The following is a 15116-nucleotide window of genomic DNA, read 5'->3' as shown; positions in this document are numbered from 1 at the left end:
GTGAAAGTAATAGTAATGTAAGGGCAACATTATCGGGGTCATTAGCTTAAGTCCTTAGGGATTAAAAAATTTTATTTAAATCAAAATTGCAGAAAAAACGCAGGGACGCGTCCGTTTCGTCCTTAGCTAACATATTTTTTTTTTGTCCTTAGGTTCTACGTGTCGGCAAGGGAATGGTTGAACGGTTTTCTCTCTTGTTCTCGTTTCTCACTTGTTCGACATTTCTCGTCTCTCTCTTGTTCTCTCTGCCGGCGATCGAAAGGGCGATTTTGCCGACAACGGCGCATCTCCTTCGTGACCGTTATCCCGTCGACGAATCTCCTCCCAAGTAGTTTCCGTCGACGGATCTCCTCCCTCGTCGTCTCCTCTCGACGAATCTCCTCCCAAATCGTCTCCTCTCTACGGATCTCCTCCCGAGGCATCTCTCTGCGATTCGAAGGTGAAAGGTATGTGTTCCTCTTCCTTATGATTTGCATGTATTTGGTTTATGTTTGCGATCTACTTTAGATGAGGTTTGCATGTATTCAGACCGTGATTTGCTTGCTTTGCAATAGATTTAGGGAATTCGTATCATTTATGTGTGAAAGGGTATGTGTTCTGTTATCGATGAAACTGAGATGTTTGATTAATTGTTGTTTATCTCATGAAACTGAGATGTCTGTTTACATGTTTGCGAGGTTATTAGGTGAGGTGAGGTTCGATCACCAGGATTGTATTAGCAAGGAGATCAAAGAGAAACAACCATTTCCTCCACAGTTTAAGGTAAATTTCTTTCTCTTCAGCTCGAATGTAATGTAGTTTGCGACCAAAGCTTTTAGATTGTGTTTTCTTTCTCTGTTTTGTTTGCGACCAAAGCTTTTAGATTGTATACTGTGGGAGTGAACCGAAGATTGCAACGTCTAGCATCGAACCAGGACGCAGATACTACACATGTAGAAATGCAAACGATGGAGAGTGTCATGTGTGGAAATGGTGGGACGAGGCTGTAATGGAGGAGATGCGAGCTAGGGATAGACACACACTTCAGTTAGCCGAGAAGGTAGATTCTATGACATTATTCAATGACCAGGCTACTGAGCAGAAGCTCGTTAGATTAGAGAACATGGTGTGTGAGTTGGCCAAGAATAAATCAAAGTGTAGCTTAGATTACTTCGTTCCGGTTATGGTTATGGTCTTTATTTTCATAGGTCTCATCATCGTATTTGTCTAATGTGTTATGGTTATGGGGAACTTCTTTGTAATGACTTCGGGTTTGTGATGTTATGGTTATGGAAACTCCTAACTAAAACTTCTTTGTAATGAACTTTTAGTAATGACTTCTTTGTAATGACTTCGGGTTGGTGATGTTATGGTTATGGAAACTCCTATGCACGTTTTAAATTCAGAAGAAGTGAACCTAAAAAGTAGTTGAAAATGTCATGAGGCAAACATGTTGTGTAACTAAAAAGTAGTTGAAATGTTCACAAGACAAACAATGGACAATCACAAGATTGTAACTTCATGAACCTATAAATGTGACGGATATTCTCGTTAAAATTATAACTTCTCTACTTCCTTCTTATACTAAAAAGAAAATTACAACTCCTCTGCTTCCTTCTTATATTAAAAACATTGCCTTCTTTTTTGATTCAAAATGGCTTCTTCTTCACATTATCATTATAACCAAAATGACGATGATGATGATCCATTTGAAAATATTTTTGAAGATTTCCTAGAAATCCCAGATATTATTCCCAAACCGAGAGAGCGAAAAACACGTATCTTTATTGAGAGAAAGCGGGAAGAAGGCCAGGACCAGCTTTGGAATGATTATTTTAGCGAGACTCCAACATTCCCGCACAATATTTTTCGGAGACGGTTTCGAATGAACAAGACATTGTTCTTGCGTATTGTGCATCGTCTCGAGCAAGAAGTGGATTATTTTAAACCTTCACAAGATGCAACTGGTCGGTCTAGCCTAACCGCGCTCCAAAAATGTACCGCAGCTATTCAGCAGTTGGCGTATGGTGGTGGGGCTGATACCGTTGACGAATATGTCCGACTAGGTGAAACCACAGCTAGAAAATGTTTGCACCATTTTACCCACTCAATCATCCACTTGTTTGGTGATGAATATCTTAGATGTCCTACTCCGGAGGATCTGCAAAGACTACTATATATTGGGGAACAACGTGGATTTCCAGGAATGGTTGGAAGCATCGACTGTATGCATTGGGAGTGGAAGAATTGCCCTGCCGCTTGGAAAGGAATGTATTCACGAGGAACCGGAAAACCAACAATTGTGCTGGAGGCGGTTGCTGATTACGACCTCTGGATATGGCACGCGTTTTTTGGAGCACCAGGTACTATGAACGATCTTAATATTCTTGATCTATCACCTGTTTTTGATGACGTTATTAACGGAATAGCACCACAAGTCAACTTCTATGTAAATGGTCATCCATACCATTTGGCCTATTATCTCACTGATGGGATTTATCCTGACTGGGCAACTTTTATTCAATCTATCCGTCTACCACAAAGTGAGAAACATTCATTATTTGCTAAAACTCAAGAAGCTGTTAGGAAAGATGTTGAACGTGCATTTGGAGTCCTGCAAGCTAGATTTGCAGTCGTCAGAAATCCATCTAATTTATGGGTTAAACACAAAATAGGAAATATTATGAGAGCATGTATCATCCTCCATAATATGATTGTCGAGGATGAATGGGCAGAAAGGACACATTATGTGGTTCCTGGATATGAAGAAAGTGAAGAGGAAAGATTTTCCGTCAATATGCCTTCGCCACTCGGTAATACAATGGATCGTCGAACAAACGTTCGCAATAGACAAGCCCATCATAATTTAAAAAATGATTTGATTGAAAATATTTGGACTAAATTTGGGCATCTTCCAAATAACATGTAATTTTTAAGTTTTTTGAATTTAATAAAATGTTTGTTGTAATTTTTTTTTTGATTTAATGTTAAACTTCTCTTTTATGTTTTATTTAAAATGTATCTTTTATATCTAATCACACATTAAAATAAATATTATAAAATATGCTAAGGACTTTTTTTGTCCTACCAATAATCAACAAACTTAAAAAAGTCCTTATGCATTTGTCCCTAACTAAAAAATAATACTATTTTATTCTAAGGACAAAATTAAGTAGAACCAATAATGTTGTCCTAATGGAAGAACCAAAGCCATAAAAAGACCAGTCAGGAACTCATGTTCTTAATTTCCACACTGAAATTACCATGTTGTTCTTCTCTTCACCGTTTAGGTCCTTTTTTCAGAATCCGAGAGATCTGCTTTGATTTTTTTTACCAATCATTTTATAAGTCCAAACTACTCTTTGCCTTTTTTGTTTTCTTCTATATATTTTCTACCTTTGACTTTTGTAGAATTTTCGAGACGAGGGAGACACAAACTGAGTCGTCTAGTTACATCACTTATTGGATTCTTTTATGAATAATACTATTAATATTTGACTAAATATTTTAAAATTTTGAGAACATCATATCAAAATTTCTCACTAAATAAATTGGCATGTGATTTTAAAATTTTCGAAATTCTGTAATAAATATTAATATTATATTTTTATATTTTCAAACTTGAAAAACTTCAATACTAATGCTCTAGCTTACTTTAGCTGCATGGCTTTTCGATTTGAATGTAACTTTACTTCACATTCTATCACATCGCAACATGGCCGTCTAATAAGACGAGCAAGTAAAGCGGTCAAACAGGATCCGAAACTATAAATAAAAAAGTATTTAAGAATTTTTGAAAGTAAATATATAAATTATGGTCTAAAATTTTAAACTTTTAAATATATTACTAAATTTAGAGTTTATAATTTAAAAAGAGTCAAATACATAAATAGAACTATAATTTTTTTAAATTAGTGGTTTAAAATAAATTTAAAATTATTTTATTATATCATTGAATATACCGTTAATTTTTTGAACAAGGCCTATAAATCATTAGAGACGGCACTGATCACAAAGAGTACTTAATACTAACGCTTGATGGGTAAATAATTTCAATAGAAAATGAGACAGCTTGTAGTTACAAACACAAAGGGTTATGCTCGCCATTGTCGCCAAGATATATCAAGCTACTAAAACTATAGCTTGGAAAAGACGGTTATCTTCTTTAGATATAGAAAGTTGCTAAAGGACAGATCCCTACTATGCATCAATGTTATATGTTTTTCTTTTCGATTGTTTTCTTACACATGTTAAAAGTTAAAACATATATCCAAAGCTTTGTCTAGTGGTCTTTGATTATGTTGAACATTAGTATATAATATATAGTATATACACACGAAGAAGCGTGTATACAAATCAAGTCACCGTTAGAAACATCTATAAATTGTGGGTTCAGTAATGTTTCTACACCATGAGGTCTGGGTTTTCATTCTCAGAGAAAACAAAACTATGCGAATTAATAAAGAAACGACTTACAAGACATTTGCAGCATGGCGCAAGGAGTATCGTCAGGGATGGATCCGGTAGGATGGCTCATGTGATGCAGTCGGACGTGAATCTTCATAAGACAGGTATAATTATCGACTGTAGAATCGTCTGTAATATTTCTCCGAATTTATAATAGCATAATATATCCAGTGTTAAAAAAAATAATAAAAACATCTATAAATTAATCAAGTTCCCGCATACCAACTATATTACAAGAAATCTTCTTTCTCCCAAATAAAATAAGGGAAATTGCATCCTATATACATGAAAAAAACTTAAATACACTAACTAACCAAAATTCCCCCCTCTCTCCTACTTTCTCTTCCTATCTCTCTCTACTCTCTCTCCCAAAATCTAATTTTCATTTTTTTTTTGGTTATTTGGCAAATAAGCCCATAAAATAATGAGAAATTAGGGGCTATAGACATGAAAAAAGGGTAATTCACACACTGGTGCTGTTACCTAACAGATATATAAACGGCGTTATATATACATAATAATACTATGCTATCATTCCTAATTAACTGGCTACCTCATAAATAAATAAATAAATAAAATTTACTGCCCAAAGTTACTCGTGTCTTCTCCTTTTCCACACAACCTCTCCTTCTCACTTTCTTCATCGGCTGTTTATGAAATTCTAAAGCACCTTGCTGCATATCTCCTCCTACGGCTCGTCTCTCACTGCACTCAAGTTTTCATCTCCGTCGTTTTCTCTTCTAATCGGCTTGGGCTCTACGGGCGTCGGTGGTTTGGATTTGCGCGACGGTCTCGGCGGAGGGGAGTAACACCGCCGGCATCTCCAACTTGACAGAGTATCAGGTTTTTCAGATCTTTGACAACGCCGTAAGTTCTTTCTCTTTCTGCTTCGTCTATGTTTCTCTGATTTTATTTTAGATCTTGGCAAAATTAGGATTTTTAATTGTTAAGTCTGTATCATCGTTTCTGTTGTAAACCAACAATTGTTTCGGTTACGGAATTCTGGCGTAGCATATCGGACTTTATCAAATCGATATAGGGTTCGAGTTTTCTCGAGTTGTGTGAGGGTTTCTTAAATTTGAATTGTTTCATGTCGATGATGGAATCTATCTGGTGTAGTAATCTATACGAAGATGTGTAGAATATGATTGCTGAGATTTGGTACGTCAGTACACATAGTATGAAATTTTAAATCTGTTTCTATTTTGAATGTAATAGTATTCGTATCCAATTCAACCATTCCATGTAGGATAGTATCGCTTGTGATAATGTTTGATTTGTTTTGCTTTGTGTTTGGGGGTGCTTCAGTCTGATGTCATTAATCCACTTTATGCTTCATTTGGGGTTTCTGTCTCTGTTATCCATAGTTCATAGTGTAGAAATATCGACTATTTTGTGGAATGCAATCTGCAACACATATATGTGAAGTCTATTACTGTATCTGTATATTTCGCCTGATGTGTCTAATATTAAGTAGAATAGTATTCGGTTCATCATATTCCATTCCACATGGAATGATACATTCACATGATATACTGTTCCACTCGGTTGCCGCTTCTTACTCACTTTACCTCATTATTGATTTTTATATTGCATATTACATTGTGAACCATCTTCACTCTTTGAGACTCTTACTTTTTGTTCTTCAGGTTTGGTATGGACGAGTTAGAGCTTCCAAGTAGATTGTTTGAGACAAGTAGCGAACCCACTGGCAAGAAAAGGCTGTGAACCACATGGTAGGTGGGTTTAAGTGTCCCAATAGTTGGATTGCCAATGGATTAGGATTTATATTTCTCTACTTTGGGTTTAGTTTTTTATTTACATGTTATCTTACCATTCCCATTACATTTGTATTTCATATTGCTCCATCCTTGCTGAACTATGGCAAAAGTAGCCTTAAAATTATGAATAAGGCAAATATGTACGTAACAATATACCACATATCTAGTAATGGATTGTGTTTTATGTTTTCTTGCGGGGTTCAGTGTTTAATTTCAAGTGTTCTCTTACCATCTCCATTACATTTATATTGTATGTAAAATACTCCTATATGAAATATGAAAAATAGAAAATAACATAGTTTATATTATATGGAATAGAAAATTGTACGTGAGTTTCTCCCTACGTTTCCTATTGCCAACGGATTTGGGGTTGCTTTGCCAATTGATTGGGATTTATATTTCTTTAACTTGGGTTTAGTGTTTACTTCCAAATGATGTCTACTCATTCCTCTTAGTTTTGTATTGCATGTTGCCCAGTTGTGGATGTAATATAACTAGCATAGCATTTTAAAAAGGAATGTGTCTATAGGAAATTAACTGTGTCCTCGTAATGGACGGTGCAAATGTGTACATAACACTACAACACATATCTAGTACTGTGATTGGGGTTTATATTTCCCTAAGTTGGGTTTACTGTTGACTTTCAGGTGTTCTCTTGCCATCTCCCTTAATTTTAAATTTTATGAGTTTCTTCAGATGGACTTACACTGATAAGTAGATGGAATACAACATTTATTGATACAACTACTAATTTACACCACTTGTTTAATTCCATACAGTAAAAATATCTTTACTAACTCTACCTGTTTACGTGGCTTCCTCTTACTCTTTAATATGGAGTAGCTGTAAGCCATTATTGGACATTTACTCCATTAATTACGTCACTGTCTTTCCCCAACCGTAGAAGTCATTGTCTTTGTAAGTGATTATATTGGTAAATTACATTCCCAAGTTTATATTCTATATTGTTCATGTGGCATGGAACGTACACTCATATAAATTTGATGGTTTGTATCATGTCGTTGCATTCCAAGGGTTTTGGTTGACCAAGCCCAAAGCCTGACGTCGATGTTGTTATATTAGAAATACCCCACGCTATATGTACCCGACTCCCCTTCCAACTCCATGTACCATACTTTCTAACTCCCATGCAACTCTAGCTATGATATTGTTTTATACCATATGGAATAGTTCGGTTGTACAATAAATAGTAACTGTTGATTTTGCCTATCTGAAGCTGGCAACATGAGTATTTGGCTTCATTTGGATAAAGGACTACGTACTTTCCTTGCATCATGCATATTTCAACTGTACCCAAAGTATTTACATGCTCTTTCAATTGTAACTACATTTATAGGGTTACTATTCCCTTTATACTATGTAGTATGGACTTTCTGTAACTGCTATAGAATACACTTGTTTCATCGTCGTCAATTCGCCGTTTGTTTCTGGTACACTTATGATTCTTATCTACTCTTATATCTGCATCTCCCTCCATAATGTGTTGAATACATCTCATTACGCGCTCCGTAAGTGTTTGTGATTGTCACGGTAAGACACAAACCCACCACGTAGTTTACTTTGTAATATGGAACTGGTAACCTATTATTTTAAAGGGCATAACCAGATGGAAAAAAGCACAAAAGCCTAACAATGAAATATGTCAAAATCATCTATACATCCTTAATTTATCCCCAGAAAATGGCTATTTCGCCAATTAACCCTAAAATAATTAGTAGCTTTATAGGAAACCGACGGATTTGATATGCAGCAGTTTACGAAGCTAAGTAAGAGTGGCTAGGGTTTTTTAGTAATGAACTTTAGAAAGACTTAAAGGCCATGGACATGTACAGATTCATGCACGTAAAGTGGATGTTTATGAACACGTATAGAAAGAAGCCTAAATCAACATGCTTCAAAGCCCAATTAATGGCTCATATTACTTGATAATGTCGTGGCATCAACTAGAAAAGCCTAATCTTAATCAGTTTACAAAGATAAAGAACGAGTTTTAAACCAGAAAAATAAGGATGGCGAACAAGTTTTACAAACAACTCTGCAGATTAGTAGCCTTGCCCCACCTCAGGGTCCCGTTGTCGACCAGCTGGAACAAGCGCTGGTAAAAGAATATGGCAATACTCCTTTTCCTCGGGTAAACATTATTTTTCTCATGGTTAAGATAAATAAAAACTTGCTCACTAATGTATATATGTAACTCAAACTTGTTGTATTTCCTCGTCATTTTTATTGTGATTTTTGTTTCCGACCAACCCTAGCGGCGCTTTAAACACCACTTTTTTAAAAAAGTTGTCAAACACCACACTATAGGATTTTCTTTCTCTGACGAACTCTTATAACAAATCAGAATTTACAATATGATCTATGTATATATATACGATTTGTATGTGGGTTCATGTATTTTAAAACTACTGATGGAGTTACAATGCACGAACGTGGGTAGTAGTGTTCATCATGAACTCGACCAAACATTCACATCCTCATAACGACACTTTATTATGTTATCCCCACAAATATATTTGTATAGATATGATTTCTCTAAGTTTGATAAATTTTCTAGCCATTTACTTGTTCTTCTGTGAAGTTGTCCATACATATACCTTTTTTATATTATCCCAAATATAATTAAAAGAAAAAGAAAATAAGATGATAAAGAATATTCGAAATCGATGGTGTTTCCAACTTCCATCACAATGATTTTCCCCCTTTTGGCCACTAGTAAATATGTGACCTTTTGACAATTTTCATGGTAATAAATGAATTGCAAATTAGAGGGAAAACATCGATTTAAAAAAAAAAAATCACTGATGTTTTGCGTAGCATGAGTATTTTGTACATGTGTAACAAATACTTTTTGCGTAGCATAATTTTTTTTTTTTTTTGTAAAAGAGAGGTAGCATAAAGTTCTGTGGAGGATTCTGATTAGCTAACAAAGGGTTCGAATGGTAACCGCGGTTTTTGGAATATAAGCGGGACGGAATTGAAGTGCGGTACGGTCCAACTGCGGTTCATGCGTTTTGCAGGATAAGTGCGGATTTCATTAAAAAAATAGTGCGGTTTTGATAAAAAGTTGTGCCGTTTTGATAGAAATAATGTAAAATAAATATACTGACACGATAAAAAATAACTTTTTAATGATAATGTCATAATATTTTTAATAATATTTTTAATTAATTTGCAATAAAAATTCTAGTATATATATATATATACATATAAATATTCTTGTTAATATAAATTTAACTACTAAAATTATTTGAAATAAAAATACCAACTAAAATATTGTAATATTTATAATATTTTACTTAAATTAAATATAACTAAAAGTTTTAGTATATAACTTATATAATAGGTGTTCTTTATCTATTAAATTTTGGTACTGAGCTGGATCGTCGGTTTTGGAAAGTTTGACTAAATTGTTTTACTATTTTTTCTAGTATAGTTTAAAAGGTTTTTAACACAACATGTAATCTTATAAATTAATGAATCACAGTTCAACTGGTCGGTCCTATTCAGTTTTCCAGAACAATGGTTAAAATTAATGTTTTGAAAACCGGACCAAACCTTGATATGACATTCAATGGTCGAACCGGTAATATAATATTAAATTAAATAACTATATATATATATGTATAACTATAAAATTATTTTGATAAAACTCTATATGAGTGTTAGAATCTAAAAATAATAGGGCTGATTGGTTGAACTATAGGAGCTAACTTTAGATTTAATATTAATCTATAGCCTTTAAATATGTTTTATCTTATTTTTTTTAAACTACTGCAAAAAAATATAATGGTTGTAAAAGCTTTATTTTCTAAAATTCTATTTTTTATTGTAGAAAATATATTGTTGTAGCAATCAATTTTAAAGCTACATTACTTACGGCTAAATCAAAAAAAAAAATCCAACTTAAATTTTACATTAAATTTCTACAGTTTTAATCCAACCAATCACCCTTAATATTGGTGAAAATATTTTGCAATACAAAATAAATAGTTGATTAAAACAAAAACATGTAAAAATATATGAAAATAAATTAATTAATGCTATTTAGATAGATTTATTTGTATAATTAATTAAATTCTCGATTTTCATTTTTTGAAATAAGGAAAAAGATTTATTGTTTAAAATGAGTTATGAAGAAAAGGAAATTAAACTAGTGTGAACGTAAACATTGTTTCTATTAAAAAATAAGTTTTATACTGTTGGAGTGCGTTTTTTAAAAAAACGCTACCTATCAGATGCGTAGCGGTTTTGCACTGTTGTCAACCACTTTACAACATAAAAATTGTATTTGCGGTTTTCGTATTTTTTTTCTTGAAAACCGCACTTCCTTAACAAGAATTGTGAATGGTAAATGAAATGCGGTTTTGTAAATTCCGCGATGAAAACCGCGAACCACATGTCGCCATTCTCAACCAAAGAAATGTATTCCGAAAATTGCGGCCGCATCTCTTCACTTCATCATTTCTTTTCGCAGGTGTACTATTTCATATCTTTTCGCAAAATTACTCATTTTATTTTATAATGCTAAGAGCATCTCATTAGTGAACCCCTTTTTGAGTTCAAATTTATAATTTTTTATTATTAATTTTTTTGTTTAATTTAAAAAAAAAATGAACAAATTTTGGACCGCTACGTGTCGTGGAGCCCACGAAATAGTGATGAACCCGTCAGACACAGATTCACTGGAAAGAGATGAAAAGAGGCAGATTCATCACTATTTATTATTTTAATAAATTTTTTTTTTGAATCTTTGTAAACCTTCTATAAGTTCACTAATGGGAGTGCTCTAATAGATAATGATGTCAGTTGTACTAACTGATGCTCTTACTACATGATTATCAAATTCATTTGGGAGTGATCTTATCACGAAATTCTGACATGACAATAAATTATCTAACAGTTAAAAGAATCATTTAAAACAGAAACACAACAAAAACGAGGTAAAATGAGGTCTTTGTTCGTATCCCGTTAATATTTAAGTATCAGTAAATTTGAATGTGTATTAATAATATGATAATGACAGAATGAAGATTTAAGATTTTGATAATATGAATGTAAGAATGCGATTATATTTTATTCTTCTTGCGAGCGGAAAAGGTATTAGTTTATAATCAACATCCTACTTCTATTCTAACAAATTATTTGCAACGAGTAATCAAGAGCCATTATTATATAAGAACTTCACAAACTCAAGTAAACTCAGAAAGATAATCTAAACTAAAGAGAGCAAGACTTGGCCATTTGATCCATTTATCTATATGATTAATAAATAGTATATCTCACTTGCTTTCGTTTATATTTCCGTCAATACTTAAATATTAATATCGATTAATTTATATATATATATATATATATATATATATATATATATATATATATATATATCTATTTATCTCTCATCAACATATTGTATGTAGAAGGGGAAGATGTTCTTCGCATCACCAAAAGTCAGCGTTTCTCTCTTCCTAATGAACCTTCATTCTTCTGCCCCTTTTCTCAATATTTTCTCAAGAAAATCTCAATTTGTATCAAGAAAATACTCATAGACACGATGCTAAAATCATAATCTCATCTTCTGATTCCTGATGATTACATTTTCTTGATTTTCGCTAAAGATTATTTCGTATAGCTGTATATAATATACACGAAGACACACTCATCATACATAGATATTATGTGCAGCGTCTTTGAGATGGACAATTATCAAGGAGACTTAAGGGACATCTTACGAGGAATCGATGGCGGGCACGTGTTATCGCCCGAACTTGCTCCTTCTCCTCCGAGAATCTGGCCCCTTCCACAACCATCGTCGTCAGATCTTCATCCCATAAATCCCTTTGGAGATCCATTTGTGAGCATGACTGATCCTCTCCTCCAAGAACTCAACGCCGTCACAAACTCTGGCTATTTCTCCACCGCCGACAACAATAACAACAACTGTTTCTTAGTTCCTAAGGTATTAGAGGATGATCATATAAAGAGTCAATGCAGTGTCTTCCCAAGAATCCGGATCTCGCATAGTAACATCATTAGCGATTCCTCTCCGTGTAATTCTCCGGTCATGTCGGCTCACGTTTTCGCAGCCGCAGCTGCCGCCTCGCCGAGAGGGGTCATCAACGTCGATACAAACAGTCCTAGAAACTGTCTATTAGTCGATGGTAACACGTTCTCGTCTCAGATTCAGATATCTTCCCCTCCGAATCTAGGCCCTAAGAGAAGGTACATATTGAATTTTTAAATCTTGATCAAATGTATCATTAAATGTTTACACGATATAGATAATAATAATTCCCAAGATGGTATTATTTATTATATGTATTAACAATATAATTTTTTATGCAATAATTTGCACCAGTTCTATGATAGCATATAGAGTAAAGTGAATTAGGGTTCTAGGTAGCATGCATATGCTAATAATAGAATGAATTATGGTTTGTTTATTTGTATGTTATATGTACGCTTTTTATTTTTTAAGATTTCTAGTTTCTTTTTGTTTGTCTTTTCTTAATCTTGAAATTTTTATGTATATATACAAATACTATACATTATAATTGTTTAGATTCATGAGAGGAAGGAGGGTTGAGGTTGAAGACACATGCAGGAGAATCTATGAACTGTCACAATTAAAGAACATATAACTGCGTAGCATCATATCTCAAAGCCCAATTGATAATAATAATGTCCCACTACTAAACTTAGCTTTCACAACTTACATGTATACACACGTGCATGTATATAGATAGACAAAAAACTACACGTGTGTAAGTATCCATATATACGTGCAGGAAGAGTCAGGCAAAGAAGGTGGTGTGTATACCAGCGCCGGCTGCGATGAACAGCCGCTCAAGCGGTGAAGTGGTTCCGTCTGATCTGTGGGCTTGGCGTAAGTACGGTCAAAAACCCATTAAAGGCTCTCCTTTTCCAAGGTATTGGTTTGCACACACTCACTCATCAGTATCTATATCATCAAACAAAGATTCGAAAAATAAACTTTCTTTCACCACCACATTCTTCTTGGCTCAACTTGTTACAAAGATTCGGATACTTTCAAGTTTTAACAACATTCCTCTTGATAAGTGTGACATTTGGTCCATATATATATATATATATATATATATATATATATATATATATATATATACCCACCCGCGAATTTGACATTTGTGTTACGAACATAAAAAATTAAATCACGTCGAGTAAGATTACAGTTCAGTATAATTTACCTTTTGAAATTTAATTAACGACTAAAAACAAAAAGAGATTCTTACATCATATCGTCTTTACTAATTTCATCCTTCGGTTTACAATTTTACAGCTGATAGAACAATAATGTTGATGAATTTTCTTGATTCAATATGGTTTTGAAATTTGATGATTACTTAATTTTGGTTGTATTCTCTCAGGGGTTACTATAGATGCAGCAGCTCAAAAGGTTGTTCAGCAAGGAAGCAAGTCGAAAGAAGCCGAACCGATCCAAACATGTTGGTGATTACATATACTGCCGAACATAACCATCCTTGGCCCATTCAACGCAACGCTCTTGCCGGTTCCACACGCTCCTCCTCTAACCCTAATTCCTCCAAATCCTCAACCGCAACCGCTCCAACCAATGGCCCTCCAAACAACACCCACTCGCCTTCCTCCGCCTCTCCTTCTCCTCTGCCAGCCTCCGCCGTCAAGGATGAACAAAGAGAAGAAGATATGGAGTTGGAAAACGTAGAAAACGATTTCGGTAATCAGTTTTCTCCATATAGACCGGAGCTCCACGATCAGCATCAGCCAGACGATTTCTTCGCAGATCTTGAAGAGCTAGAAGAAGATTCTCTAAGCATGTTTCTTTCTCAAGGCGTCGCCGGCTACGGGAGCAATAAAACGACGGCGTCCAATGGGATCAGCGATTTCGTCGGTTGGTCTGGGGCAAATAATAGTAACGACGACCGAGACTTAAGGTCGTTCTAGAATATAGATAGTGTTAATTACAGAATAATAAGGTTATTATTATAAATTATGTTGAGACGATTATACAAGTGGAAGGTCAATAGCTGGCTACTTGACATACCGTAAATGGTATTATCGTCATCTGTTATACATTTGTTTGTTTGTTTTCTCCGGCGGATCCTCTGTAGTTTCTTTTAAAAAAGTGCGGTGGTTTCTTTTAAAAAAGTGCGGTTGTTCATATTACGAAAGAAACAAATGTCGAAGATATTATTGTGTCACACTCTACGCGAGTACTAACAGAGTATCTCTTTACTTATTAGTTTAAAATCCGCACCTGGCTTAGAATAAACATTTTATATACAAATTATTTTTAGGGGTTTTTGCCAAAACTAACCCACAACTTGATTTTAATTCCAAACCTATATCCAAACTTGAATCAAATGCAAAACTAACCTAAAAGCCTAGTGAAATTACAGCTCAGCCCCTTGTGACCAAACAAAAAAACAGAAGCCATTTTTACGAATATAGCCCCAGTAAATCGTCTGAGTCGTCTGAGATGTTGGAAGTCGTCTGGACGACTGAAGTATAAGTCGTCTGGACGACTGAAGTGTAAGTCGTCTGGTACCAGTTTATTTTAAAAATAATTTATAAATCTTGTAAAAAAATATTTTGATGCGTAAAAAATAAAAATCAAGTAATTATAAACAATTTTAACTGATATAAATTAAGATATGATAAAATTGATTTGTTTTGAAGATATATGAGTGAAAGTAGTGAATCATGAAATACTTTGGTTTAGGAGTTTGGCAAACATATGTTGTAGTATTGTATGTATTGTTAGGGTTAGATTTTGGAAAACTAAAATGTTTTTTTCAAAAATTAGTTTTCACCTATATGTGTTTATTTCTGTGTATAGTAAACACTTTT

General features: G+C 34.0%; 2 protein-coding genes across 3 annotated transcripts; both read left to right on the top strand.

The window, feature by feature from the left end:
- The first annotated feature begins 1864 nt into the window (after window positions 1-1864).
- On the top strand, window positions 1865-6174 carry LOC103862281. The gene is made up of 2 exons (XM_033278460.1): window positions 1865-2595; window positions 6096-6174. Exons 1-2 carry the CDS (start codon window positions 1865-1867, stop codon window positions 6172-6174), a joined length of 810 nt encoding a protein of 269 aa, XP_033134351.1.
- A 4309-nt stretch (window positions 6175-10483) lies between these two features.
- On the top strand, window positions 10484-14357 carry LOC103849604 (probable WRKY transcription factor 14). 2 transcript variants are annotated; one of them, XM_009126359.2, is made up of 4 exons: window positions 11646-11698; window positions 11934-12470; window positions 13037-13177; window positions 13655-14357. In XM_009126359.2, the coding sequence occupies exons 2-4, from the start codon at window positions 11944-11946 to the stop codon at window positions 14208-14210; spliced, it is 1224 nt and encodes a 407-aa protein (XP_009124607.1). In that variant the 5' UTR covers window positions 11646-11698; window positions 11934-11943; the 3' UTR covers window positions 14211-14357. The 2 variants fall into 2 exon arrangements, with proteins under 2 accessions (XP_009124606.1, XP_009124607.1); XM_009126358.3 differs by having other exon boundaries at window positions 10484-12470.
- Window positions 14358-15116: the final 759 nt, after the last annotated feature.

Source organism: Brassica rapa, chromosome A09 (genome assembly GCF_000309985.2).
Source record: "Brassica rapa cultivar Chiifu-401-42 chromosome A09, CAAS_Brap_v3.01, whole genome shotgun sequence".
In the NCBI taxonomy this organism is placed as follows: Eukaryota; Viridiplantae; Streptophyta; class Magnoliopsida; order Brassicales; family Brassicaceae; genus Brassica; species Brassica rapa.
The sequence above is the reverse complement of the archived record's forward strand: the minus strand, read 5'-3'. Positions and strand labels throughout refer to the sequence as shown.

Bases quoted from the DNA above. Each gene is read 5' to 3' on its own strand.
- LOC103862281 (XM_033278460.1), top strand. From the start codon at position 1,865: ATGAACAAGACATTGTTCTTGCGTATTGTGCATCGTCTCGAGCAAGAA. The intron at 2,596-6,095 runs GCAAGCTAGATT...TTTGTTCTTCAG, and splicing joins GAACGTGCATTTGGAGTCCT to GTTTGGTATGGACGAGTTAG.
- LOC103849604 (XM_009126358.3), top strand. From the start codon at position 11,926: ATGTGCAGCGTCTTTGAGATGGACAATTATCAAGGAGACTTAAGGGAC. The intron at 12,471-13,036 runs GTACATATTGAA...ATATACGTGCAG, and splicing joins AATCTAGGCCCTAAGAGAAG to GAAGAGTCAGGCAAAGAAGG. The intron at 13,178-13,654 runs GTATTGGTTTGC...GTATTCTCTCAG, and splicing joins AAAGGCTCTCCTTTTCCAAG to GGGTTACTATAGATGCAGCA.